Below are 27,583 nucleotides of genomic sequence, written 5' to 3' on the forward strand. Positions count from 1 at the left end.
AGCACATGGCCTTCTTTCTTTTAGAGTTATTTCAAACGTGAAAATGTTAAAAGCGGTGTATTGATAACGTCCTTGTGTTAAATAACAGAAGGATTTCATCTCATGCATGATCGTTTTTGAGGGTTGACACGGCAGACCTAATTGCGTGACTTTGCCTGTTGTCGTTGTTCACCTTTCAGCGATGCTTCTCTTTTTCGGTGAGTAATATTGGAATTAAGCGTAAGCAATATTTTTACTTCCCTTTCTAATTATACTCGTTATTGATCCTTCATTTCTTAAGAGATACTCTACGTTCTGTACTACGTACAGTTTTAATCGGCTTTTTCTCGCAAAATCAATAACAACGCCCTAGCATTCTATGAATATCCCATACATCAATAGCCTACGGGGCCTACGTGTAGGCTAATACATCAATCGAAATCAGAAGCATATAACCCTGTCAAAACGTAAAGAAAAAAAAATAACTTAACAATGGATGAAAGAACGAGGTATTGTTGTTTTTTATTTTCATTGTTGATTTATCATGAAGTGCCCTAAAAAAAAAAAAAAAAATGAAGTGCCCTGTATATAATCCATGTATCAAATCTGTTTGGTTGCCTGTGATTGGTCACATGTTAAGCAGTCAATTGTCAAAGTCCAATATCTAATTATTATAATTTTGACCTCTATTAAAACGATCACCTCTATTAAGCAATTGCGGTCACCCTTTACTAAGTCCCGACAAACTGTCTTTTTATTGCCTTGCTTGACCTGTTTTAAACAGTCACTGTGAAAAAGAAAACCATTCAAATATGGTAAAGAATAGCCTACCACATAATTGAATTTCTAATAGCCCACAACACTGTCTGTTAGGCCCAGTTCAGACACCAAACTTTTCATGAGCCGAACTTATTCAAATTAAGGTCGGCCCAAATCACGAAAATCCCGCCTTTTGATTCAGACGCCGAACTTAATTAGCTGAACTTAATTTACTTGAAGCAAAACCAATCGAAATGTCAGCGTTTTTTTTTTTTTTATTTTTTTATTTGAAATATGTTATAATAATTTATGCATTAGGTTCGGCTCATGAAAAGTTCAGCGTCTGAATCAAAGCCGTTCCAAAACCGAAATTCCCGGCTGAGCAGTTCCAAATTGAAACAGCCGTTCTCAACTGATTCAGACGCCGAACTTTTCATGTACTTAATTCAAGGTATTAGGTTCGGCTCATGAAAAGTTTGGCGTCTGAACCGGGCCTGAGAATTAAGTCTATGTTCTCCTTTGTCATACCATTATATCGATGCGGTTTCTTAACCGGGTAAGTGATTTTGTAAGCATTTTTGCACATAACCTGCATGCATGTACACTAAGTTAAAAATAAAATAAATAAATGGCTTTTATTTAAGTGTCTAAGTATTTAGCGCTGTAGCGCTAATTGAGAACACTACAAATCAGTGAAATAAATATGCAAACTGAAAATAACATTGTTAACAATCCCAACTGGTGGGAGGCAAATCAGTTGGCTATTTACAAAGCGTGGCGTTGGAGGAGGACTAATGAACCTGGGGCCTCCAGATTACACAAGGGAGGCCACGCCGCCTCCCACGAAAATGTTATTAAATGTTATTGAATGGTGTTTTTATTGTGTTTCATGTGTATTCTGTGTAACCCGTATTAAGCAGTCACTAATTAGCCATTCCTGAGGGTGACCACTTAATACAGGTTCGACTGTAATACCCTAGCTAAAACATGGGCACCTACTAATATTAATTTCTGCATGTTCTCATTGGACAAAACATGTCACATGGTACAAAATAGGACAACGGTTATCAGACAATAACAGTTGTCTTATTCGGTTACATTCACCCAATTTTTTTTTCGACAAGAAAATGACTTCACAGTGTAAGGTTTTAATAATATCAAATACAGAAAAAATAGTCATTCAATTTTCTTGCCAATTTGGAATTTGTGAAGTTACCTTCTTGGTCGTGTTTAACAGCTTGAACATCCCCTTGTGCATACAAAGACAAAATTGGGGAACCAAATTTAAGGTTTTTGCAACAATTACAAACTTGAGTGCTTGATGGTAGCACAGTCTGTACCTAGCTGGAAAAGAATTTTATATTAAGCTTATAGTTTTGTCAATCAAATTGTCGTGATCATCTTTTTGTCTTAGTGGCAGCAGGTTGGCAAGGTCAGCTAGCTAATGCCCTGCACTCCCTCTTCAATGTGCAAGTTTGGAGTAGTTGTAATAGGGCTGTAATATGTAATGCTATGTCCCACAGTTCCACAGAAAATCCATCAGTCTGACAAACTATTTTTACTCAATGAAGAGGCCATAGGCGAGACTATCAAACAGTGGACATGAAGGAGGGGAGGGGTCTGATCTAAATGTCCAGTGGACTTTTAAGCTGGTAACTTGTGAATAGGTTGATGGCTGTGCAAACTGAAGAGCTTACTGTAAGAGCAAGTAGACAGGGAGACCTACTTTGTCTGCAAATGAAACATGTTGCTTTGAATCACTGCTATTGGAAAACGTTTTTGAAAACACTGATGCATGTTAACATTTCAGTTAAGGCTGCTTAACGTTTTTGTAAACTACTACATTTGACAGTCCGGAAAAATTTTGAAACACGTTTATGAGCAGAGCTCATTTTGTGTTTATTAGCTGTCTGTTCCCAGAAATTAAATGAAAATAATTTGCTTTTTCTGATAATTATTATAAGAAAAAGCAAATTTTGCACTATAAAAGTATTTTCTGGTTATTAATTTATATTAAGTTGATAAAGATTTAATTTTGTTCTCGTGAATTTGAAACAATTTTAGGTTTGCAGATTGTTCTGGTGATGAGGGAACTGGCTAGTGCACAAGGTAATCTTTATTTTAATGTGCATTTATTAATTTTATAAATTATTGATAAACAAAAATTCACCTTCTACTAGCTATAGTGTTAAGTATTGTTACCAGGGAGTTTGTCGGCCCTGGTGTCACTGTATTGACTTGGAGACTTATATCTAACCACTTAACACCCCTCTCTGCAGATGTTTGGGGTATTTTAATTTAAGGCAGTTTATTAAAAATTCTACAAACTCTGTAAAAGACTGAATCTTTTTAAAAATGTAGGTGGATTCATATAATAAATAAAATATTACTCTCACTAGTTAAAAATATATGAAGAATTTTTACAAAGAGCACGATGTATACAAAGAAAAATGAAAATTTTGAGCCTTGAGTTGAACCTCGTTATTAAGGACACCAAGGGGACAGGAATAAGTGTCCATATTATAGAGGTGTCCTTTTAGAGAAGTAGGCTTAATATGGATTTAGGTCTCTCAGGGACCATGTACAGATGTGTCTGTAAATTATAGAGCTGTCTGTAAGGAGAGATTCCACTGTATAATTTGTCCTTTAGTGCTAAATTCAAATACTCATGCGGCAAATGAATGCTGTTGTGACCCCGATTGAGCGAATTCTTGCAAATGTTTTAATATTTGCAACAGATAATTAATCTTCTTGCAAATAAATTATTAATCCTTATCACAAATAATGTAGAACTGAAAAAGCCTATGTACTTAAATGGGAGGGTTGGACGGGAATGGTGTATTGCAAGGTCCTGGTGTCATTGACCGAGAGCCATATATAAAACCAATTTAAACCAATTTATACTTGATTTGGAAGGCGTGATTTTGACAGCAAGCTGTTTGCTATCATTGTATAATTTCAAGTCAAAATTTAGATCAGTTGCATTGAAGAAAATTTTTTTCCAAATCATATTGGGTGGGACTATCTGTGTCTTTAGCAGGGCCGTACAGCGTTCTTTAGTCCCCAGCTTGCATTAACGCATATGGTCCTCACAGAGGATTTTCTCAGATATAGCTTATTTGCAATAGAAGTGTGTGTGGAGCTGTTTGGGTCATACAACAATATTAATGGCTAGAGGCTGAGACCCAAGGTGAAATTGGAAGTGTAATAAGTGATGTACTGAGATAATGAAAGTTGTGAAGCTACTTAACTATCCTGACCAATTTCTGTAAGGTGAGAGACAAGGCTGGTGTAGCAATTTTCATTTAAATTAGTTTTGTTTTCGGCTTTGTTTGTCATATGCCCCACCCCTTGTTCAATGTTGGATTCCCTACGAAGAAGAATGTGTAAAGATTCACCGTTAAAACTCAACATTGACACAGGGGGAGCGGAGGAACGTGAAGGCAAGGCAAGACTTAGCAAACTTCCTAAGAGTTTTGGCAATGATTGTGGGTATGTTGTTGGATAACTTTGCATAGGATGATAGTGTTAATGTAATCATAAGGTTTAAAATGGCAAATTAGAATAGAAAAAACCAGGAAAGATTTATTACTCAACGTTTCGGGGTCATCGTGACTCCATTATCAAGAGACTAGTTTAAAAAACATGCAGATAAGGAAAGGTACAAGAAAAGCATATATTAGAATGAACGGCTTAAACAAACACCTTGGCACGGATGGAATCCGTTTGCACGTTCAGTGTTGGCTTACGCATGCGAATATACAGCATTTCTTTAACGAGGCAATCAAATTTGCCGCTACATTTCGGGATGACGTTGAATTGCTCGATGAAGCATTCAGGCATTTCACTATTGTGTTGGAGGTTGTAGTGTTTGTAAATAGAAGATGATTTTCTAGTGTGCCCTTCTACGCGCTCGTGTAAGTGACCACGTGTATAGCCCACATACCCTGCATCACACAGGTTACATTTAAATTCATAAACGATACATTGTTGGTTAACAATAGGGAGCTTAATTTCGTGTTGCTTAAGTTGTTGCTCGAGCTTAGGAAGTACCCCACTGGAAATTAAGCTTCATATTTTCCTTTAAATTTTGGGCTTTTGAGGGTCCCCCAACCCCTGGAATTTCCAATCCCTTCTGTAGGGGGAGATGGCCATTTTCGTGAACTACACATTCAACAAATTCATAACCCAACAAAAGGACAGGTCAAATATGGTCCATTAAGAAGAACTTGGCCATTTAATCCCTAGTATCAAAAAGCAAATTCTCCTATCTTGTCCCCATATTTTTCTTATAAAAGTACTTGGGAGAAGTTATTAAAATATCAAGAAAATTCACCTTGGATAATCATATCCTTAGTTCTCATGACCTCAGGAGTTGGATAACCATTGATATTACAAGGAGAAATTTGATGCTGATCACTGGGTTAAGGGTGTTCTTTTCTGCAGTGTCAATGGATTTTTGTTACCTGGCTTAGATCACAATTTTATTATAATTGTATAATTTTTTTTTCAGATTGTTCTTTGAACAGCACTTTTAATGCCCCGCAGTCACCTACAGAAAACAAACTCTTCAACCCATTCTACCCTAGTGGCTTTCCGATAAACAAAACCTGTGGATGGTACATTAGGGCTCCAGAGAATCACATTGTTAAGCTACGATTTGCGTTGCCGTGGTTGCAGTTTCCATTTAACAGTGTGCAAGTGTTTGATGTTTTTGATTTGGATGCTTCCGATCGCAGCCTGATCAATCTTGAACGATTTTATCCGAACATCACCTCAAGGTCTCCGTTGGTCTACATTTTATTCAAGAACAGCAAGAAGTATGCGATCAAAGATGTGATATTTGCTCGTTACACGGCTTTAAAGACAGGTATAAAAATGTAGAATTAGTTTAGAAGGAAGCCTATTTAAAGAAATGTGTCTCCCATATAAAATTTCTAAGGAATAACATGTTGAAACTGTTGAAAGGCCTTTTTTGCACATGCCAACATGTTTCTTCAGCTCCTGCTGCAATCCAGAAAGGAAACATTTTTGATGAATGTGAAATTAACCCTTGAAGTTTTGCGCCGATCAAATCGAAACTTCAACATCCCCCCCCCCCCCCCCGGCAAACCCCGGGCATTTGACTATTTTCTGTGCCCGGGAGTGGGGAATTTGACGGGTAAGGCCTTCCCGGGGGTGGGGAATTTGACCTTGCCTGGGTGGGGTGGGGAAAATTGAACCGGAAGTGTCAGGTTTCAAATCGCTTTTTTTTTGGGGGGGGGGGGGGGGGCGCCGAAGTCGCTAACAGCCATAAACACGTCTTTAGACGAGATGGAAGAGTTTAAAGGAAGAGATACAGAATTACAAAAAAAGCTTACAAAAAAAGGTCCTCAAAAGTGAGAGTGCTTAAATATTAATTATTTTTATAGATTGTATATAAACGATGTAGATTTCTTATACAATCAGTCTTTTTTATTGGTCTTCTGGGGCCAGATGGTGTTAATTAGGAGCATTGTCACGGGGGATTTTGCTGTGTTTTGGCCAAAACTGTAACAAGTATTTTACAAAGTACCTCAACTGTAGCATAGTAACTATTGATTTCCGAACATTGAGAAGAAAATTTGAAGTGATTTGACGAAGGAAGAATAAACCACAATGTTATCACACTTGATAGCTGAGTTTAATCGTTTGTTTCACGATTGAGTCACATAGATGTGGATCGCGACGTTTCGACCGCTATACTGGTGGTCTTCATCAGGCGATGGTGTCGACTGATTGCGTAACAGTATAAGTAGCACCTTGGTTTGTGTTGATTGGTGCGTTTCAATCCTCTCTTAGGCTGTTGTTGATTGGATCACTTCTTATAGATTTTGCTTTTGGAGATGGATGAACAATTTTTTTCAAGTATGAATGGTTTGAACCCAGAAGTTTAATGTCATGAGTATAAAAAATTGTGATCATCCGGGTGAGTGTAGTCCTGAGAAGGACTGTTTAAAGTGACATGTGCTGACATTGACTGATGTTTCGACAACCTGAGCTGTAGTCATCTGAGCGGAAGTTATCTGACTGAAGTGGGTTGACCCTGATGATGACTTCTGCTCAGGCTGTCGTAACGTCAATCAATGTCACCCCGGTAATTTAATCATAATTTACGTAGTTATAATTTTTTTTCAAGGTGCATTCCATTTGCATCCTCGTCCTCCACAGCCAAATATATTTAACACCGTTTTCGTTAAACTGCTGAAGTAATTATTTAACAGAACTCGACGATTATTTTACCGTATCCATTGTTACAAATATCTTTTGGCTATCCATACTGACACAAAAATAGGTGATATTGCCCCTCAACGCACTTTTTTTTTAATTCACCCTGTCATACAATCATGTAACACAACTCTTTGCTTATGGCAGTGAATTTTCAATTAATTTTCCCAGTTATAATTCAAGGCGTTGAAGCTTCTTGTTTTCCTGATTGTCTTGAAGTTTTGTTGTATTTAAATGAATGATAATTCCTCTTTAAACAGGGCGCGCGTGTTCTTCTCAGAATTCCCATGAAGAGAACATGAACATTTTACTAACAAACCCGTCGGGTGTCATAAAAACCCCTGGGTTTCCGGCCGGTTACACCGATAGTTCAGTCCGTGATTGCTTCTGGAAGTTGATAGCTCCAAAGGGAAAAGTGGTACGCGTAAAGTTCTTGACCTTCCAGATACACGTTAACGACCGAGTGAGAATCACCGATAACTGGAATTGGTGGTATCCGTGGTATATCGACAGACAGGAGCCTTGGCAGTCCTTCACTGTTTACTCAACGGGACGCGAGCTTGGTATCAAGGTTTACGGACACAAATATCCTCCAAGGGATTTAGTACCGGGTCAAGGATTTATTGCAAACTTCACGATGGTGCCTGGAGGTAGGACGATCATGTGGCGTATAGAGAGGTTTTCAACCCACCGTACCGAAAAACTTGGCGACTGGTACATTTGCTCATAATTCGTAGCGTACAAAGACCCTTCAAACGCTCATGAAAACGCACAGAAAAGTTCTAAAACCTTCAAACCTAGCATGCACAATGTTGTTAGTACATGGAGGAATTTCGCAAAAAAAAATGTGGCTTTCTATTTTCCTATTGGCTGTGTTAGGCTCTCAAGGTATTGTGGTGAAATGTACAGGCGCCATCTTTTTCCGTACGGTAATTGCTTTAGCCAATCACAACAGACACAAACAGCGCAATGAGCCAATCAAAATTTGAAGCAAATACATGCAGCCGGTGCCAAGCGCGGGAAAACGCGTGCGAGCAAGTCACAATTGGTTCTGTTTTTGCTTCTCATTGGTTGACAAAGTGGAGCGAGTTTTGTCAACCAATCATCACTTGCTCGCACACGTTTCTCCGCGCTTGGCACTGGTTGCAGGTATTTGCTTCGAATTTTGATTGGCTCACTGCGCTGTTTGCGTCAGTTGTGATTGGCTAAGATTTTAAGGATGGATCCCTCCTTATGTTAGTGCGCAATTTTATGTTCTGTACAGTATGGGATGGTGCTTTTGTTAGGCATTTTCCGAGTTGCTTTAAGCCTCATCGTGATAGTGAGGTTTCTTGCATAGTTTTTGTTACGAAAATTAGTTTTCATTCAAATGCAAACAAAATTAATTTTCACATGAAAAGCTTTGCAATTTGCCTCACTTTCGTAATGTTGTTTAAAGCGAGTCGGAATTTGCCTATTAATTAGAAATCTATCCACTTATTGCTGACGATGTTTTGTTGTTGTTGTTTATTAGACTCATCAGGAACTTGCGTACTAAAAGAGAACAGTACTGTACACTTGACCGGTGAAGGAAGGAGCTTTTCATCCTCGAGATATCCAGCAAACCCTGGGATAGGGACATGCAGCTGGAACATCACTGCACCCCTGGGGGAATTCGTGAAGCTGACCTTTTGGAACTTTGAGGGGCCGTGCGAGCAGAACTACGCAGACGTTTTTGATGTGGCAAACGCTACAAGCAAGTTTTTAGGAAAGTTCTGTGTTAGCAAGTACTTTAACCAACAAGTAATGTACTCCGATGGAAGCAATGTAATGGTAAGGTATTCCTCACTCTCTACTTCGTCTCAAAATGGTGGATTTACCGCAACGTACGAAGCCGTAAAGGCCCGCCCCGCCCGGTATTCTTGTTCCAATGTGTTGCCCATTCGCATGAATGACACTCGTGGTGGCGAATTTGCGAGCTTTGACTATCCTCTTCCGTACCCCAACAACGTGAAATGTTCGTGGGTGATTGAAGCTCCTCTTGGATACGTTATCCAGTTAACTTTTCATTCATTTGCCCTACAACAATCAAAGGACTGCCAATCAGACCATGTAGAGGTTAAACAAGGCTTTGCTGAAGCCACACCTTCACCGATTGGCAGATTCTGTGGCTCTGAGCTTCCCTCTGTTGTTACATCAAAGTATTACAAAGTGTACGTGGATTTCGTAACGGACAGCTTCCAAAGATACCCAGGGTTCCACGCAAGCTACACTTTCGTGTCTGACCGTAAGTAACTGTTAGCATGTGCAGTGCATGTTGTTGTTATGGGATCGGCGGTGCAACATTACACAAAAGTTACACAACGTGAAATCGAAGAAGTACCCAACCCTTAGTTCCGCTTCCATCTTTCTTCTCTGCTCTGCACTTACTCTACTCTACTATCTACTCTGCTCCGCTCCCAGATCCTGGTGTTTGGCCTTAGGACCCCTGACTAGCGTTAAACCCCATCGGAAAAGAAATCTCACCCTCATATGTCGCGTTCGTAGCTTGGTGCCAACCAAGAGACATAGAAATTGATGATTTTCAACTTTTAATTGTTATGGTTCGTGTCGTTCGGTGATTCACAGTGAGAAACGAAACAGACTCTTGAAGGAAGATGACGTGGTAAAAAGAAACGAAAACTTACATGGATGGTCCTTGAAGCGAGCGGTAAAAACAACAACTTACATGTAACTCCGTAATATCTTTGGGTGCGCTCTTTTGGCATGATCCAGATCAGGATCAACGATCCAAGATCTCTGGGCTCATGGTGCATCAAAGGAACCGAGGAATCCACTCTGGGCAAGGATTCCTCGGTTCCTTTGATGCACCATGATCCGAGTGATCTTGGATCATTGATCCTGATCTGGATCATGCCAAAAGAGCGCACCCAAAGATATTACGGAGTTACATGTAAGTTGTTGTTTTTACCGCTCGATCTGGATCATGCCAAAGGAACGCACCCTTAGAGACTCCAAAACTTCGATGGTAAAAAAGCACGAGGTTTTTTGCTGAGGGACCCTGAGAACGTAAAGGAAACCGGAAGTCGGTCCCAGGCCCAAAAAGGTGAACGTAACCGGAAACAATGTCCAAAATAATGTTCTTGGCGACTAATATTCCTGAGACTGACACTCAACAGACATCAGCTTTCTTGGCAAAACCTACACGAGTCTTTGTCTTTATTTTCAGCGGCCGTAGGACCCTGCAAACTCGAGGGAGTTGATAACGTTATTCCCATGTCTGCTGAAACAGGAAGCCTTTTCAGGCCCGAATATCCCCCAGGGACTCCCCCTAGAGGCATCATGTGCACTTGGCTAATAACCGTGCCGGAGGGTCAGTTTGTGAAGCTGCGACTTAACGACATTGAGCTTGGAACGGTTTGCAGAAAGTACTCCGTCCTTGCCATTCGTGATGGTCAAAGTACATCAAGCCCATTGGTGAAATCCTTCTGTTCATATGACATCGGTCCGATGTCGTTCTTTTCCAGCGGTCGCCATCTTTGGGTCAGGTTCCAGTCTTCCAAGCAGGATTGGAGTGACCACTTGTGGTTCACTGCCGAGTTTGAGGCGGTGAAACAATGTAAGGTGTCTTTTTTTTTTTTAGACAATTTTTATTAGCGTTAGGTGACACAGAATACAATATTTACAAAACTAAACACTACTTACACTCTTTACGATAATTACAGTACTTACAATACTTACAATTTATTTTATAGACAGGAGTGTTTGACTGGAAAGTACCCCACTCGAAGAATTCATACGAAACTACATCCGGGACCCGAGTGGCGTATTTTCCATATGCTCACTAGTGAGGGTATTGATGTTGTCATTTCCCGCTTGAAGGGATAAACCGTTTGAATTCCTTCAAAACGTCATTTCCTGGAAAGGAAATTGGGATATCGGGAATCACAGAAAAATCTTTGACCTTAAAAGCTTTTCATGCGAAAATTAGTTTTGTTTGCATATGAATGACAACTAAGGTTCTTCAACAGGACCCCGTTGATAACAGTACTCTATACTGAAGGGTTATCCTGTATAAATACTCGATTATTATTATTATTATTATTATTATTATTATTATTATTATTATTATTATTATTATTATTATTATTATTATTATCATTAACTTTCGTATGATAAAAACTTTGCACTTAGCCTCGATTTCATAATGAGGTTCACAGCAACTCAAAAATGGCCTATTAGATCAGTCTTCCATCCCTCCAACCTAACAAAATGTCTTGGTCTTTTTTCCACTGTTTCAGTACCCGCTTCGTATTCTTGCACAAGGAATAACCGAGCCAGTGAATTGAACTCGGAATCTGGAAGCCTGGCCAGTTTCAACTATCCTCTTTCTTACGATGATTTCGGCGCATGTGACTGGAAAATTCGAGTGAGCGTTTTTAAGCGGATAGAACTGTCGTTTGACTTCTTCAATCTGTCAGACCCCAGTCCGAAGTGTTTGGACTACGTGCAAATAGGAAACGATAAATTGGATAACGAGAGGAATATACCGCTGTACTGCGGATCGGAGAAACCTGCACCTTTCACGTCAAAGGGCAGAGTCATGTGGGTGTGGTTTTATTCTAGCGGAAGGACGAAGTACCCAGGATTCAAGGCCAGCTACAAAGCAAAGTGTGAGTATTGTAGTTACGTGGGAGAATCTTTTCTGGCGCTGAATGGTTACATTTTGCCTTATTAGCACATATCAACGTTATTAAAAACTAGATCATTGTAAAATGCAATTCCAGCGATTTGATTGGCTTAGCGGCCATGGTATATGAGCCATCACACCATGCTTGAGAAATAGCGACCATTAATCTGTCTTCACGGTTTGTTCTTGCAAAGCGAAATCAGCAAGATGTAGCAATATTTCTTTCAATTATTCCACTCGCGCTATTTGGAAGTGCGGTGACTATATCCAACCCGCCTCGTTGGCTGTCTATCATCTCGTATCTAACGCGCGCTCGTGGAATAATTGTTAATTGTAACACTGCCCAAATATGGTCGTGGTGCACTCAATATTCGTCGTCCATACACAACAGATATCCTGCGATATAAGTAATTTTGTGTGTCGGGGAGAAAAATGGCAAGGCGCTTTGAACAAGGGACGACCTCGGAAGACCGTCTCCTGTTTTTCTGGCAGTAAAACTGCCCTTTGTTTTCGATGTGTTGAATAATAAAACAATTATCCTGCTTAACCTTGTAGAATATCCCCTGATTTTAACCACCTCGGCCCACGACCTCGTCGGCTATTAGTATCAGGCGATGTTCCGCACGATTTTGGTGGATAATTGTTGAATATACGAGCAAATGGACACCATGAACTAAATTCTGACCCGGTGCCTCTATGGCGAGATACTCACATCAACAATTTTAGTACTCTGGGGTGGTAATTGATAGCAAAAGTGGATTTTTATTTTAGCTTTCTGTTAAATGTTTTGCCCGGGGTTTTTGAAAACACCAAATCTGCATGACCCATCACCTATTTTAAAAATCGCATCGTTCTGTTGCTCTCCACAGTGTCCACAGTAGGAGCTGTGATTATCGTGGCCATCTGTCTTGGAGTAACTATTATATGTGCCGGGATTGGAGTTGTTTGTTTCAAGCGCTTTAAGTTGCGGCAGCGTTTGGCAGCCTTGCGTGTCAGTCGTGAAGCACTCTATGGTGGTGAAATTGAAAGCGTTTCTCTTCATCAAGAGGAAGCCTTATGAGTTTAGTTTGGCAACTGAAAGAGAGGCAACTTGGCCGAGTGGATGAAGGATTTAGGATTTGTTGCACTTTTCATAATATACTATTAGGTGCTGCTACAATTATAGCAGTAAGGTTGAAGGACACTTGTCTTTCGCATTTAGCGTGGGCTAGCAACCTTGCGTCTCAGTCAAGTCTGGAGACCATCAGTTGTGTCCCAATCCCCGATAATCACTTTCAACCTGACCAACGGAACCAAACATAGGGAGCTAAAGCGACGGCGACAGCGACGAGAGCGCTACAAAACTGTATGAGCAAAAACGATCGCCCTACACGTATTTTATAAATTTTGGTACATTTCCTTGCCGTCCTTGGCAAAACAAGGACGTGAAATGACCAAATTCAAGGTTTTATAGAGAACATGAGCACACGATGGTGAATCTTGTTAATTCTCTTTCTTATCTCAAACGCCGTTAAATGCTACCAATTTATTTCCTGGATGATTCGGACACATTTTACAGGTTGAAGGAATTGAAACAATCCCGAGGTAGTTCAAGTAATGTGAACGTATATTTTCACGTGACGTTTACGTTGATGTTACCGCGGTCATTGCTAAAGTCCCCTAACTGACAGTCGTAGGGTATCGAGGCTAGGTCACGCAACACCACGGTATCTTGTACCATGTCTACTATAAACTACTGTTCACCCAATCACTGGACTACCAGTTGCGGGTCCAGTCATCAGTTTCCATTGGAAGGGTCTAGAAATGCCTCGTCACTAAGGAAAATACATCTCGCAGTACCTGGTACGTTATACAAATCGATTGCGGTAAAAAGGGTACTTTTAACCCTAAGTTATGAACTTTTTAAAAGTCAAACTGAGTCAAAACAGATGAAGTAATAGCAGCAGGGAGGCAGCGTCGGCCACTACTTGCAATCCGGAGGCCCTGCGTTCAAGTCACAGTCCGACCACTTGGATTTGTTTCACAGTGGTCCTGTTTGCAAATCCTAAGCCACGCTTTGTAAATCGAAAACTGGTCTCCCTCCCGCCAGATGGGATTTTTAAGAGTAATTTACAGTAATTAACAGTAATTTACAGTGTCCCCAATTAGCACTACAGTGCTAAATACTTTGACAGTTAAATAAGTTATTATTATAGTTATTATTACCCAAGAGGTTCCCTGACCCGGACCCCCAATACAGTTTTGAGTTCATGTGCTTAGGATTGAGTAATTTCACAGTCGTGAGGTGGAAACTCGGGATAATGTCCTTACAGATTGTTGTAATATTAGTAGTAAGGTGAGCGAACCAAAGAATAACAAAGTTCAAGGGGAACGCGAACCTTTTTTCGTCCTCTTCTTTCGATTCCTTGCTCTTTACGTGTAACATTATAGTCATATTCATGGTTTATTTTACGTGGTCAATATACTTGGCTTATATCGGTGCGTCCAGTGAACTTGACGGGCAAAGTTAACAAAAACGCACCATATTTTATAGGTAAAATTTCCGGACTGTGCGCTCCCTTATATAACTTGAACTATATAGGCATGTGTGGCGCCATAGGGTATGGTTTTTGAGCCAATTGGTCTGAAATAGTGTATAGATTTAAACTATTGAGGTCTGACAGTCTGTCGGAAAACGGTTAAAAACCAGGTCTGAAAATGGACATGAAGTTTAGAGGCCAGTTCTAAAAAAGGGTACGGGAAAATTATATATTTTGGTCAGAAGTAGGGTCAGAGTTTGGTGAAGCAAGCCGCACACACCCATCAAAAATTCCGAGGAGTTCTCCCCCCCACCCCCCCCCCCCCCCTTCACCCTCCACTTCCCCGGGGCTAAAAGTTTAAAGCAAAATAGTTACTAAAGAATCAGAAGTATCAACATAAAATTAATAACAATAGGCTAGTGATAAAGTAGAAGTAAAATATATTAAACTGTACAGAAATGTATAAACTGTGTGAAATGTGATACAAAATGCATTTATTCCGGAATGTAAAAATTGAAGTGATAAGTCGCTGAAATTGTTAAATAAGGCCACAAAAAGCCGCTTTCTTTTTCTGGCTAAATACCAGCTGGGAAACCTTCCTGCAATTTTGCCACCCTTTTTTGTGCTTTTGGATTTGTTTTTCTTTCGGATTTGTCAAAAAAGATACGTTATCCTTTTACGCAGGAAAATCATTGGTCGAAAGAAAAGTGTGCTTTCACACAAACTTCTATTTCCCTTTCGTTTTGTAATTTATATTATGAGTCATTCTATCTTACATAAAGACGGGCTCGTTCAAATAACGCTCTTACCTCGAAAAAAAACGTCGAGGGCTTTTTTTCAAACTTTTTGCAGACTTTTTGTTTGATCGAGAAAATATGATAGGGACTTTGTCATGTGCTGGTCCTGTAAAATCTAGCGAGAAATTTAAGTGCTGGCCCAAAATAAGCAAAAACAGTGAACAAACAAACAAACCTCTTGTACACCTGTTGGCCGCAGTCCAGTCCAGTCCAGTCCAGATCTTCGTGGGGGTTTGGTTTTGGTGATGTTATATGGTTCCCAGGTAAAACGAGTGACATAAGGTGATTGAGCGGCTCACTCCAAGTGCGAGAGGACGCAGTGCAGACGAAGGTCGCTTGATTTACTCGTTTTCTACGATGCTTTACATCTGTGGTGAGTAGGACTGTTTTAATATATCATCTTTCTTCATAAAGTTTCGCCGAATGGGATAAATACTCGTGCCATTCACTGCAATTCGCCCGGAATTCGTATTGAAGCTGTGCACGTGCGCGCGACAGATGACCCTTGGTCCGCGAAATTGGGAGCTTAAATACTACAACACAACGTTCTTTTTATGTATTCTTACGTTAATTTCTTGTTTTGTGTTTAGTTGTTTTATGGAATAGTCATAAAATGCTAAATACCGGGCTAACAATACGCGCGGTAAACAATGGTTGTTTGTAATGGAGAACGAGACGCGAAATTGGTGCGAAGCGTATTTCGAGCGGAGAATTTTGCTGATTTTAACACTTTTCTATCCCTGGGCTACCTCGGGTAAAGCGTTAATCGTTTGCAATTCAAAACATTTTTACTTAGTATTTTCATTTGCAAAGAGCCGTAAACAACTACGCGTGACTCACATTGCTCATTGCGTGAAATCTTTCATCATTGGTAATGAGGGCGGGGTTGGGGTTTCGCTGAGTACGTGAAACATATTACAGCTACATTCTTTTTTTTATTATTAGTGACAAAAATGTCTAATTTTGCGACGGAGGCTGAACTGAATGTTCCTATTTTTCATCGTGTTTTGAGCCTGAAACGTTCTCAGCATGTTCGTGAACGTGGTATAGAGTTTCAGAAACCTGATACGAACATGACCAGGATTGACAGGAAACTAGCTGACAAAGACCATTATCATGTCAAATTCCTTTGACATGCGTGCCTGGCACGTACTCTTGATTAGTTTGGCTTCAAAAGATCTATTCAGAGGAATGCACATGAAATTTGCGAAGAAAAAAAAAATTGAGACACAATGGAATATTGTGCACAGTGTAGGAATTATATAGCCAGTAATTTTCAACTGCTAGAGTTTGTTCAAAGCACTTCTGATCTGAAATATGCTTTATACAGTTTGAAGGATGTATATATTTTTTCTTTTAAATTCAGGGATTTTTATGCTGTTCAAGGTGTTGGCTGCTGAAGGTAATGAATATCTGAACCCTAACTCACTAACTTCAGTCCGATGATCTGTGTCATTGCAATATTTACTGAAAGATCGTAAATTTTGTAAAAGTTCTGTTAAGCCCCTGAATCAGGGATTATTTATTTTCAGGCCTAAAATAAGAGGGGCTTTTTAGAGGCTGGCACTGGTCTTAACAGTTACTTGGGGGGCAATAATTTCCATGTGAAACAAGAACAAAACTTAACTAAGCTTTTCCACAGTTTAATTACTACAGAACTAAGCATTAAGTTGTGTACCACAAATATATCTTACCTATATAATTGCAAATACTTCTGCACATCAAAGGCTCAGGTTAAAAGTCTTAAAAAGTCTTTATTAAATCAGTCACAACATACGTGTGACTAACAACCAGTAACCAAACATATCCAGAGGGTGAGATTGGACGTCAGCATATACAATGCGCCTCTGGCTGCCGCCTCAGTCCATATGTGATCTCACCCCACCCTCCCAGACCAGGTTTCATCTCTACAAACTGTGTGATGTTTTGACTGTTGGTGTGCCTGAGTTTTAACAGATGGGGTTAAAGTACTGATTACAGGTCATAGGTCACAATTCAAATCACAGGTCTTTTGTTTTTGTCAGTATATTAGTATTTTTTTTCCTTTAAATTGTTTTAAAATTTTTTCTTCATTTTTTGTTCTGACCAGTCACCTGTGACCTGTACTTTAGCCTCACCAGTTTTGAAGTATTTCTTTTGTGAACTCTAACATTAAAATTGGAAGGGAAGGAAGTGGAGACTTATTAAAAAAATCTGACCTGCATTTTGCTGCACTCTTTTATTTCAGTGGTCACGGGACCTTGCACATTCCAAGAAGGTGATAATGTTATTCCCATGTTCGGTGAAGCAGGAAGGCTTTCCTCGCCTCGACATCCTAGAGACATGCTCTCAAGAAATATTACATGCACTTGGATAATAACAGTACCAGAAGGACAATTTGTAAAGTTACGACTTACCTCCATTGAACTGGGAGAGGTTTGCAAAAACTCCACCCTCTCTGTTCGCGATGGTCAAAATGTGTCAAGTCCATTGGTGGAATCATTCTGTACAAATCGCATTGGGAGGTCAATTTTTTCTCGCGGTCGCTATCTTTGGGTGAGGTTCCAATCGCCGAAGGAAGACTGGAATGACGACTTGTGGTTCACTGCCGAATTTGAGGCAGTGAAACAATGTAAGACCAGTAATGATGATTGTAAAAAATAATTAACTTCATTTACCCACGGCAGTTGACTTCAACAAAGTTGGTTATTTTCAGATGAGCCACATATGCTCTTTGAACTTTACTAAAATAGGTTCACATGGTCATGGAAAGTCATGAAATTTGAAATTTGCACTCCAGGTCTTGAAAAGTCACGGAAATTAGATTCAGATTTTTCCCAATATTATTTTTTGCTGATGATTGAAAAGTAAAGAAATAGCAAACTTTGTGTCAAATCAAATCAAATAAATATTCTAAATTCTTTAGAATGTCTAGCATTTTGTTTTGAAGTGTGGTCCATTATAATAATAAATTATTATTACAATATGTTTGGAGATGAACTACTGCTATTAAGTTAATGATATAAGGCCTGACTAACAGCTGTGAATTTTGAGGTTAATATGGAATTAGATTAAAAATTCATAGAAAATTCATGGAATTTTCCATCCCAATTTCTGTGTAAACCCTAGCCAGTGTTAAAATGATACTAACATATAAGTAAATCTAAAACGGCAATCTTGTATGCTTTTTTAAATTTTTTTTCAGTACCCGCTCCGTACTCCTGTACAAGAAGTAACCCTAGCAGGGAATTAAACTCGGAGACTGGTATCCTGGCCAGTAGCAACTATCCTCTCCCTTATGATGACCTTGGAGGATGCATCTGGAGGATTCGGGTGTGCGATCTTAAGCAGATAGAGCTGTCGTTTGAATTCTTCAATCTGTCGGACCCCAGTCCTGAGTGTTTGGATTATGTACAGATAGGTGACGATAGATCTGATTTTTCGAGCAATATGCCGCGATTCTGTGGATCCAAGAAACCTCCATCTTTCACGTCAGATGGTTCGGTCATGTGGGTGTGGTTCTCGTCCAGTGGAAGGATGAAGCGTCCAGGATTCAAGGCGAGCTACAAGGCAAAGTGTGAGTAGTAGTGTGTGAGGACAAGGTTCTTGTTTTCCAGAAACTCCCCCCTCCCCTGATTCCTTTAGCTGGTTGGTTCCCACTGCTTTGTGGTTTTGCTATTGCAAATTTTAAAATAAAACAAGCCCAAGATTTGAAATCATGGTAGGGTAACATTGTCTTGGTTAGGAAAGAAGCTGAAAAACTTAAAGAAGAGCAGATTTGTTCAAGAAATTTTGCATTGAGTCAGGAAACTTCGCCTTGCCACTAGCTAGGTTTTATGATAGTGATGATGATGAAATCTTTATTTAAACATGTTATCACATTCATTTCTCTGTTAGCAAGGCAGCATTCTGCCAAAAAATATTTTAAATCAATTGATTTTCATTGTGTGGGTTGGCTGCCAAAGGATTTATGACCCAGTGAAAAGTGAGGGGGGTTCTTTCCTCTTTTTTTATCCCAATGGCTGGCAATCTTGCTCTATAAAAACCAAGGTTTAGTTTATCACGAGATTGATGTTGAAAACCTACATGTAGCAATTTCAGCCTGATTCCAGTGTTCACACTAGTCTCTCACTCAGTTATTTGACTTACATTATTTGAGTCACATCATCGCATATTGGATCACGTGTGATATGCGTTGCATGATGACCCAAATAGCAGCTGCTTGGGAGACCATGTACACACTAATCCAGACTTTTTTTCTGTTTTCAAAACAAAAAAAGGCAAAACGTTTTCCGAAAGTTTCCATTCACACTATTTATTTCGACGTTGTTTCGATTTCCAGGAGTGTGTGAAAATTGAACTTTTCCTTTTTGTCTTCCATTCACCCTAAAATAGCCTTTTCTGTCAACCAAACACGGGTTGATGACAGCTAATATGTTTCAGCTTGGATGGAAAGCCAAAATGAAAAGAATGGCTTCTTTTGCAAAAATACCCAAATTTTTGAGGACGGAGCATGATTATTGACCGTTTCAAAGAACTGATTGTAGCTAGTCTGCATAGTTTACAATGAATGTTGCACGCTAGTGCTTATAACATGAATGACAGATCAGCGAATTAATCAAGCAGCGTATATTAGAGTGTTAAAGTGAGCCCACTGCAGGGCTGATTTTCTGGTCCATCATTTTCATAGTTCTGTTGTTAGCCTGAACTCAGTTGTTCAAAGCTCGATTAAGTTAATCCTGGATTAACGTGAACTTTGATTCAAGTTTAATTACTAATCGGTAAAAATTCTTCCAAAAGATTTTTTGCTGTCAGTTTTGACTTAGACTTTTCTTTACCTGTAGCTTGGAATTAGGCTTTAAAACCACTTTTCAACAGCGAGATGAAAACCTCGATTTACTTTTAACCATAGATTAGCGTTAATCAGCTTTTGAGCAACCCGGCACTGATTCTCAGACGGTCGTAGGTGGGAGCCAGATCGATGAACAACTTCGGATCGGACCCTGTATGAGAATCAGGCTAATAGTTTTCTTGAGTTTAGTAATTCTTGGTTGGTACATGGTTCTCCTTCTTTATTTGCTAGACTAGTAATAATCAAAGATTAGAGAGTGCGTTCAATGATCTCGATCCCAGGCTCTCTTTTCTCCTTTGCCAAGTTTGTGATGATGTCATCCGCCCCTGCAAAATCTGTGGGGGATGCCAGATAGATAATTGGGAGTTAACGCAATTAGGAGTGCGTTCTTTCTACGTCAAACGCAATAACAAAGAGACAGGGGAGAGTGGTTGCATATAACAATATTTTTTAATTAAATCGTGTCATTCTTTTGTTCTCCTCAGTATCCGTGTTTGGAGTTATGGTTATCGTGGTTAGCTGTCTTGCAATAGCTTGTATGTGTGTAATGATTGCTTATCTTGGTGTTCTTGCGTACGAAAAGATAAAGCGTACTCAAGCCTGGCTCCAGTTAGTGACACAGCGCATGAACGAGACTGAAAAGATCGCGTCTGACGTACAAGAAATGCTCCAGAGGTTAGTTTGGAAAAGCAAAAGCAGCGAAGCAGGACCTACAGGCGATTGAAGGAACGGTTTGTTACAAGTTTTTTCCGGACCTGTCATCAAGTTCGAGCACGACTAGTACCTATTTTCCTTGGGGATACTAAAGCGAGTAGACCACGAGAAGTCTCTCTTTTGCTTTGGAATCCGCGAAAAAGAAAGCAAAAAACTTACGGCAGCGAGTACGATATTCGGGGGACAAGTCGCGCGCGCGAGCGACCCGCGACTTAACCGCTTGCGCGCGCGACCCGCGCTTCGAATATCTTTCGTTCTTCCCCACAGATTTTCGAGCAAAAGAGAGACTCCTCGTAGTCTACAAAGCGAGCAAGACATGCGAAAAGTTATCGCGCGATTTTGCTTTGCTATCACGACTGAGGAAAAGTAGGAGACTACGGTGGAAATTTTAAGCTTTTACGAAAATATGAAATCGAGAAAATTAAGATTTCAACTGAGTTCGTTCACCCATTATAAGGAGCTGCCATCAAACTGAAGTGCACAATGATGGATTTGTCATTTAGGTTTTATTACAGTTTTGTTTACGTTGCTCATCTTATTCCGAGAAAAACCGGCAACACAAGCACTGCAAGCAAATAAACGCTTCTTCCAGCTGAATGGTACACACAAGATCCTGCGAAAGAAAAAGAACCAGGATTAGCTTGTGATATAAAATGGCTCATTCCGTCCCCGGAGCCCTTCCTCAAAACAATTACTCCCGTTCTTGGGGGTGGGGGTGGGGAATAGGGGGTACACCTCGGAATTTTTGGTGGGTGGGTGTGCGGCTCGGTTTTTCCAATCCCTGACCCTGTTTCAGATCAAAATATCTCAAATTGTTATCCATTTTCAGACCTGGCTCCGGTTGTTCAAAACCTGGATAACTTTATCCATTGGATAATTCTTTATCCGGTGGATAAAATGTATTCTAACCAATGCATTTTATTCGCTGGATAGCGACTTTTCGGCTTGATTAAGTTATCCAGTCTTTGAACACCTGGTTGCTGGATTTTAGAATTTATTCCTTGTTTTTGTAAACTCCATGCCCGCTTATAGACTTACAGCCAAAATGGTCAAATGCATACCCTATTTCAATTCGAAACGGCTGAAAAACTACACCCGTTGCTGCTGCACATACCTACAAAGCTCATTTTGGGGGGTACCCCGGGGTTCTTGGACAAGCCATTATTTTTGTTACTTTAGTGCTTTCATGATAATTGTGGTATTCGTAACTTAGGAATGTTTGATATTGATTGCGTGCTAAGTGCCAGCGTCCCATTTTCCGTATCTCGTTTCAGTTTATTAAAAACATTTGATAATGCTTTTTTGATCTTTGATTGGCTTAGCAGCCTTGGGTATCAGTCGTTATATCACTCTTGGGAAAAAGTGTCTATAAATCGACTCCTGGTATTTCTTGAAAATGTAATCAGCAAGAGCTAGCAATGTTTTGTGGCTGTTTTTATTGAAACAATAATTGCACGCACTCATGTCGGATATGAAATGACTACGTTCAGAGTTGGTTCAGTAACTATCATCTCATATCCGTGCGCTTGTATTTTTCGCCAATATGCTATAATTCAGGCTGGAAATCCACTGCTTTCGCATGTACCGAAACAGTGATTCCCTTCATTTTAGGTGACAAGTGATGGATATTATTTTATCTGACTGCTTCGAGGTTCGGAAATAGCCAGCTGCTTTTCCACTTCATTTTCGGCGACAAAACGGAAAAAGTTATTTCAGAACAAAACATCCTCAAAGCCATACACTTCGAAAGATGTCTGTCTTGCTACCTTTCAAGAAGTCAGGTAACAAGCAGCTGATATGTGGTCGGATTTCCAAGGTGATCATAATCCAGCCAAAAAAATCACCGCGGATTACGCCTGGTGATTTTCACAAATTGTCTACTCGGCGAGCTCTCTGTCCTCCATGTAGGTTCCTTCAGAAAAAAAAAAGAGCGAAAACAGAAACGGAAAGAGAACTAAAATGGTGGCGCAGGGGTCGACGGGAAGAGAGTTCCCAGTGTTCCCCGCGCTCCTCATTTCACTCGTTCCAGTCTCCGCTCAAACACTCATTTTTCCCTGCCTCGCTTCGGCTTGAGCAAAAAGAAGCACTCTACAAAAGACAGAGTCGCGAGCACATTAATAACTTGCTGTACCGCTGACGTTGGTGGCCTAAACAGCGTTGCACCTACTTTATTTTCTATTCAGCATCACATGTATATTTCGATCGATCATACCTCCATTAACGGCATATTGCATCACAAATCCCTTGCGGCGTTCTCTAGGGCCGGTGACGAATTGCACCATAATCTCCTCAGAAGCCGACACGACATCGGGATGGTCCCCACAAAATTTACCCCTCTGTTCTGAAGCCCCAGTGGTTACGTCACTTACTTCGACGTAGTCCGTGTTACAGGGACTTTCCAAATCGAATAAACTAAAAGACAACTTGACTTGTTTTCCTGCTGGGGCGCGAACTCTCCAGACGCAGTTCAAGTTGTTGGGGTAGAGGTCAGGCGCCCATGGAGACTTGATAGTACCCGAGGTAGATTCATTGATGTTAATTAATTTGTTACCTTGTCCAGTGCAGTGATCGCTTATGTGGCCTTTAACTGCAAAGTGAGAAGGAAAAATGTTTGCGGATAATAATCTATTGGGGTTATGCTATTATATCAGTCAATCAAATCAATCAATCAATCAATCAATCAATCAATCAATCAATCAATCAATCAATCAATCAATCAATCATTTTATTTCAATAATTTAAAATTTAACAAATTAGAAAAATGTACAACCTGCATATAGCAAAGCTAATCGAGGCGGGTTGTATATACCTTCATATAGTTTACGATTTGCGTCCAAAATAAAATACTTGCGTCAGTTCATTATGTATGAATAAAAAAATGAAATTTGTGCTTCTATAAGTTCTATTGTATATGATATAGTTTATGAATTCATGCCAAAAAAACAACAACAACTAAAACAATAGGTAATTCATAGCAAAGGTATAATGTGAAACACAAATTTTGAAAACGTACTTGTATAGCTTATGTTAATTAGATAATACAATTCCAGAGTTTTGATTTGTTTAGCGGCTAAGGGACATCAGCCATTACACCACGCACGAGAAACATCCTCGTCAGGTCTTTCCTGCAAAAGGCCAACTCGCCGATACAGGTCACATTGGCTATCTATCAGCTCACATCCAACGCACGCTCGTGGAATAATCGTTAATTTCAAAGAAGTGGAAAGAACGTATTAAAGCGAGCAAATAAGCTAACCCCACCCCCACTCCCACCAAAGGGTGGATGGATATAAGCTTAACCACATTATTTTTCAGTTAACTCGTCCGTATAAATAACACTTACATGGTAATGCTTCATATGTTGCATTAAAACCACGCTCTGCAGACAGGATGATGTCATTATCAGATGTGAATCGCACCCACAGTTTCCCACCACGAAACACCGGCGGTTTCTGCCCACCGCAGAATTCCCCAAGCAGCTGACCGTTCTGATCGTTGTCTCGGACTGTCACTTTGTCGTTGGGGCACTGGGTTTGAAAAGCATCGAAGGTCACTCTCATGAAATGCCCGGGAGGGGCCTGAAGGGTCCATGAGCATACCCTGGAGGGTGGGTACTTGGATGGGTATGTAGGAGACGTGAAGTATCCCCGAGAAAAAAGATTAGCGAACCTTCTTTCTTCGGTACATTTAGCAATCTCAACTGAGAAGAATAAGGAAAAACAGGACTTGATTATTAAATGAAAAGATGCTTATCATTAAAAACCGTTTCGACGGACTGCACAACGTCAACCTCGTTCCCAGGGATAGGGGAAGAGGAGAGACCATGGAAACGAGGCTGAGCAGGTCAGAACATTTGACTATATGATTTCTGGCCGACAAACCGGGCAAACCCACATTCAAGCTTTGGAAGTCTTAAATTGTCTTCTAGTCTTCCTTGCAAAATGTGATTAACAAGATTTAGCTTTTTTTTTTTTTTTAAAGAAAATTATTCCACTCGGGCTTGTTGGCTATGTATCATCTCATATCCAATGCACCCTCAGGGAATAATTGTAAAGTATAAGATAGGAAATTTTTCGTATAATCACGTGCGACAGAAATACATAAACACAGGCGAAAACACTCAGGAGCGAAAAGCAAAAATAAGAAAGGAAATCCTTTTTAAATCAGCGGTTGCACTCATACATGCGTTGTTACGTCGCCTCGTACAGACAGATGATGTGCGCTTTATTGAAGTGCAAGTAAAATCAGCGTTTACAGTCTGTCAAATTAGATTCTTGTCATGTACGAATGACCAAAGTTTAGACTGGGCTGCAGTGCGCTTACTCAAGTCGCATTGTGCTTGCACTTATGACGTATAAACAACATTGTGGCAGTGCGCAGGCATTTGCTCGCAGTCTTCCCAACTCACCCTCACTTGCGGTTCTGAACGTTCCTCTGAATCCTTGAAACACGAATCGGTCGTTCGACTCGAAGAACAAATAAATGGAATTTGCTGAAGAAATAATCGGTACCGGTTTAATGGTTCCGCATAACCTTTTGATCAAAGTACTCTTTTCACTCGGGCCGTCTCGGACTTCAATGTAGTCGTTGGTGCATTTTGGAGAGGCCCCCTCCATGTTAAAGGTACTGAAGGTCAACTCTATTCTGTGGCCCCTTGGGGCCGTAAAAAAATAGGTACATGTGATGCTCAAAGGGTACGCCCCCGGGTAAGAAGGGCTGTTGAAGTTCCTCAAAGTGCTGTTGGCGTGGAATGTGACATTTCGTACCGTACGACTGCAACTCATGCGAGGTGCTAAAAAAGAAACAAATTAGCTTAAACTTGAATCATTTACATAACAACTTCTGGTTTCTTGAAATTTAGCGAAAAACAAGAAAATGATGCAATGGAATAGACTTTAAAGTTCTCCGTGTTTTGTACGTTCTGTTTCTGATCCTATGATTTTATAGGCTTTGTGCTTTTTTAACGCCAATTGTTGGGTCAGTCCCTGTAAAGCTCGCTACTCTTATACCCAGATCCCACACAGTCAACGAGGTCGTACCCAGAGTCCTCTGGCTCTTTGGCCAGCGGTGGGTCTGGAGAGCTGGCAACTGAATAGCCGGATATGATAATGATATATAGCAAACGTAAGAAGAAAACTCTGCCTTTTTCAAATAATTCTTTTCCTCCCTCTTTTTACCGGCAAAATATTTCTTTCCTCGCTTTTTGTGGTGCCCTCCAAAATGACTTAGAAATTTATATATCTACAAGTTTGTATGATAAATCAGTTATTTCCACTCACTTGTTGTCTTCGTAGGGTGAATGAGCACAGCACCTGGATGAATAAAATCATTTGGTATTTATTAGCGAGTTTCAATCTCAATTTCGGCGATAGATCGACTAGCTGTCACAAATGCCGTTCCTTTCTTTGCGCATTAATTACCGTAAGTTACAAGACAGTAACAGCAGCTTCCCCATCCCACCCCCCGCGTAACCTGCGGCATGCAAGAGCGTCAGCTCCCAGGCACAGCTTAAATGTTTTCACTGAAGCATGACGTTATTGTATTGTGTCAGGCACGCGCCTTTAAACCATTATTTGCATGTATAAACGTTGTGTATAAATAAATAACTCAGCTGAATGAATGCGTCCAAATTCCTTTAATAGAGAAGCTAGTTAGTCCCTTTGGCACTTACATCTGAATACAAGCTGCCTCGAAATTTCAAGTGTATTGATTAATACCATTGTGTCGTAAATCCCTATTAGAATTAGCTAGAAATTGTAAAAAAGACCCACTCATCCACTAAGCTGGATATTGTAAATATTGCATCAGGTTGTTTTTGTATCGAGTCTGTCAAATGCGGTTTCTTGGTGAGTCTCTTCATGGTGGTCCGCAAACTGTCTGTCTTTTAATACCGTCCTGTTACAACCGACAAGGATGTCCAAACCTACGGGGTACTTACTCCAACATGAGCGTTAACGCGTTAAGTCAAACTTTTGCTTTACAATCGGAAATAGTATTTGGGTGAAAATACAATTTTCGCGTGCCTTCAATCATCTTCCGCAACCGATCTAATCTCTTTTAAGTCGACCAAAAGACGAAGAAGCAAAACTCTGTAGACACCCGGTTTGTCCTCTTTGAAAAGCTATTAAATTGGCTCTGAGTGGTAGTGTTGGATATGCGATCCAGAAACAGACAAGTTCAAAAGCCCGCGACTTGTACCAACGCAAAGCGAAGCGCTCAGTCTCATAACAACCAGTACGACGCCAGAAAGTTCCTTTTTAATTAATGACGGGAAAAGGCTGAATTAGAAGATATAGCCTCAGAAAGTACTTTCGTTTTAAGCGAACATTTTTACTTGTAGTAAGTTCAGTTGCTCTAGTTGAATTGTTTCTTTCGCAACTTTACTTGCTGTCGCTGATATCTGCTTATATTATTGATTTAAAGTCTTTCAGTATTGTCATTCTCTCTTTAAGGCCTTTAAAAATGAACGTGTAAAAATTATTTGCCTGTCATAATGGCTATATTTAGTTAGTTCATTTAACTTGAGATAACATGTTTTGAACGAGACGCGACGGTTTAGAACTGATAAATGTCTAAACTTCAACGTTGTCAGTGAACTAAAGTCAACTCAGTTCCGTATCACTATTTACACTTTTGATAAACGATTTATAATGATATGAAATCAGAATTCCAACACGCTGGATTAGAATAACATATGAACTATATACTTACCACAAAAAGCAGCAAGGAGGAAAACAGAGGACGGCGTCTTCTTCATTGTGATTTAATCTTTTAACAACTGTAGTTTGATTCTAGTGTGTAAGCGCTTGCTTACTCGTTCCGCTTCGTTTACTGTTAAAAGCTATAACGAATTTTTGACATATTTTAACGCGTTCTTTTTTTTGTTCCCATATCATCCTATTCACTTACGCCAATACATTTCATGACGGCGTCAGCTTGGGTCAACTATGACTTGACTATCAAGGTAATACCAACATAACTGAGGGTCAATACTCAACACAGGAAGCCGGAACTGCCTTGCTTTGCGCCATAAGCTCCACTTCAGTAGGGCGAATTGGTTTTAGACGTT

The 27,583-nt window shown here is 40.1% G+C and overlaps 2 protein-coding genes across 3 annotated transcripts; one reads left to right on the plus strand and one right to left on the minus strand.

The window, feature by feature from the left end:
- On the plus strand, window positions 1-20,524 carry LOC146471628 (tolloid-like protein 1). Of its 2 annotated transcripts, none has more exons than XM_085120111.1 (8): window positions 1-197; window positions 2,803-2,847; window positions 5,252-5,608; window positions 7,245-7,634; window positions 8,498-9,250; window positions 10,193-10,582; window positions 11,265-11,636; window positions 12,523-12,927. In XM_085120111.1, the coding sequence occupies exons 1-8, from the start codon at window positions 182-184 to the stop codon at window positions 12,711-12,713; spliced, it is 2,514 nt and encodes an 837-aa protein (XP_084976237.1). In that variant the 5' UTR covers window positions 1-181; the 3' UTR covers window positions 12,714-12,927. The 2 variants fall into 2 exon arrangements, with proteins under 2 accessions (XP_084976237.1, XP_084976236.1); XM_085120110.1 differs by lacking the exons at window positions 11,265-11,636; window positions 12,523-12,927 and adding exons at window positions 18,154-18,525; window positions 20,286-20,524 and having other exon boundaries at window positions 14-197.
- Window positions 20,232-27,549, minus strand: LOC146471629 (tolloid-like protein 2). Its single transcript, XM_085120139.1, has 6 exons — window positions 27,226-27,549; window positions 25,794-25,826; window positions 24,923-25,306; window positions 23,858-24,214; window positions 22,727-23,101; window positions 20,232-21,127 (listed from the first exon to the last, which is right to left on the minus strand). The coding sequence occupies exons 1-6, from the start codon at window positions 27,269-27,271 to the stop codon at window positions 21,045-21,047; spliced, it is 1,278 nt and encodes a 425-aa protein (XP_084976265.1). The 5' UTR covers window positions 27,272-27,549; the 3' UTR covers window positions 20,232-21,044.
- Window positions 27,550-27,583: the final 34 nt, after the last annotated feature.

The sequence above is a fragment of the Pavona decussata genome, unplaced genomic scaffold, assembly GCF_977016875.1.
Source record: "Pavona decussata unplaced genomic scaffold, jaPavDecu1.1 SCAFFOLD_102, whole genome shotgun sequence".
Lineage (NCBI taxonomy): Eukaryota > Metazoa > Cnidaria > Anthozoa > Scleractinia > Agariciidae > Pavona > Pavona decussata.

Coding starts and splice junctions, on each gene's coding strand:
- LOC146471629 (XM_085120139.1), bottom strand. CDS start 27,271: ATGAAGAAGACGCCGTCCTCTGTTTTCCTCCTTGCTGCTTTTTGTG. Junction 25,827..27,225: donor CCTCCTTGCTGCTTTTTGTG/GTAAGTATATAG, acceptor TTATTCATCCAG/GTGCTGTGCTCATTCACCCT. Junction 23,102..23,857: donor AACATATGAAGCATTACCAT/GTAAGTGTTATT, acceptor CTCACTTTGCAG/TTAAAGGCCACATAAGCGAT.
- LOC146471628 (XM_085120110.1), top strand. Junction 2,848..5,251: donor GGAACTGGCTAGTGCACAAG/GTAATCTTTATT, acceptor TTTTTTTTTCAG/ATTGTTCTTTGAACAGCACT. Junction 18,526..20,285: donor GGCGAGCTACAAGGCAAAGT/GTGAGTAGTAGT, acceptor TGTTCTCCTCAG/TATCCGTGTTTGGAGTTATG.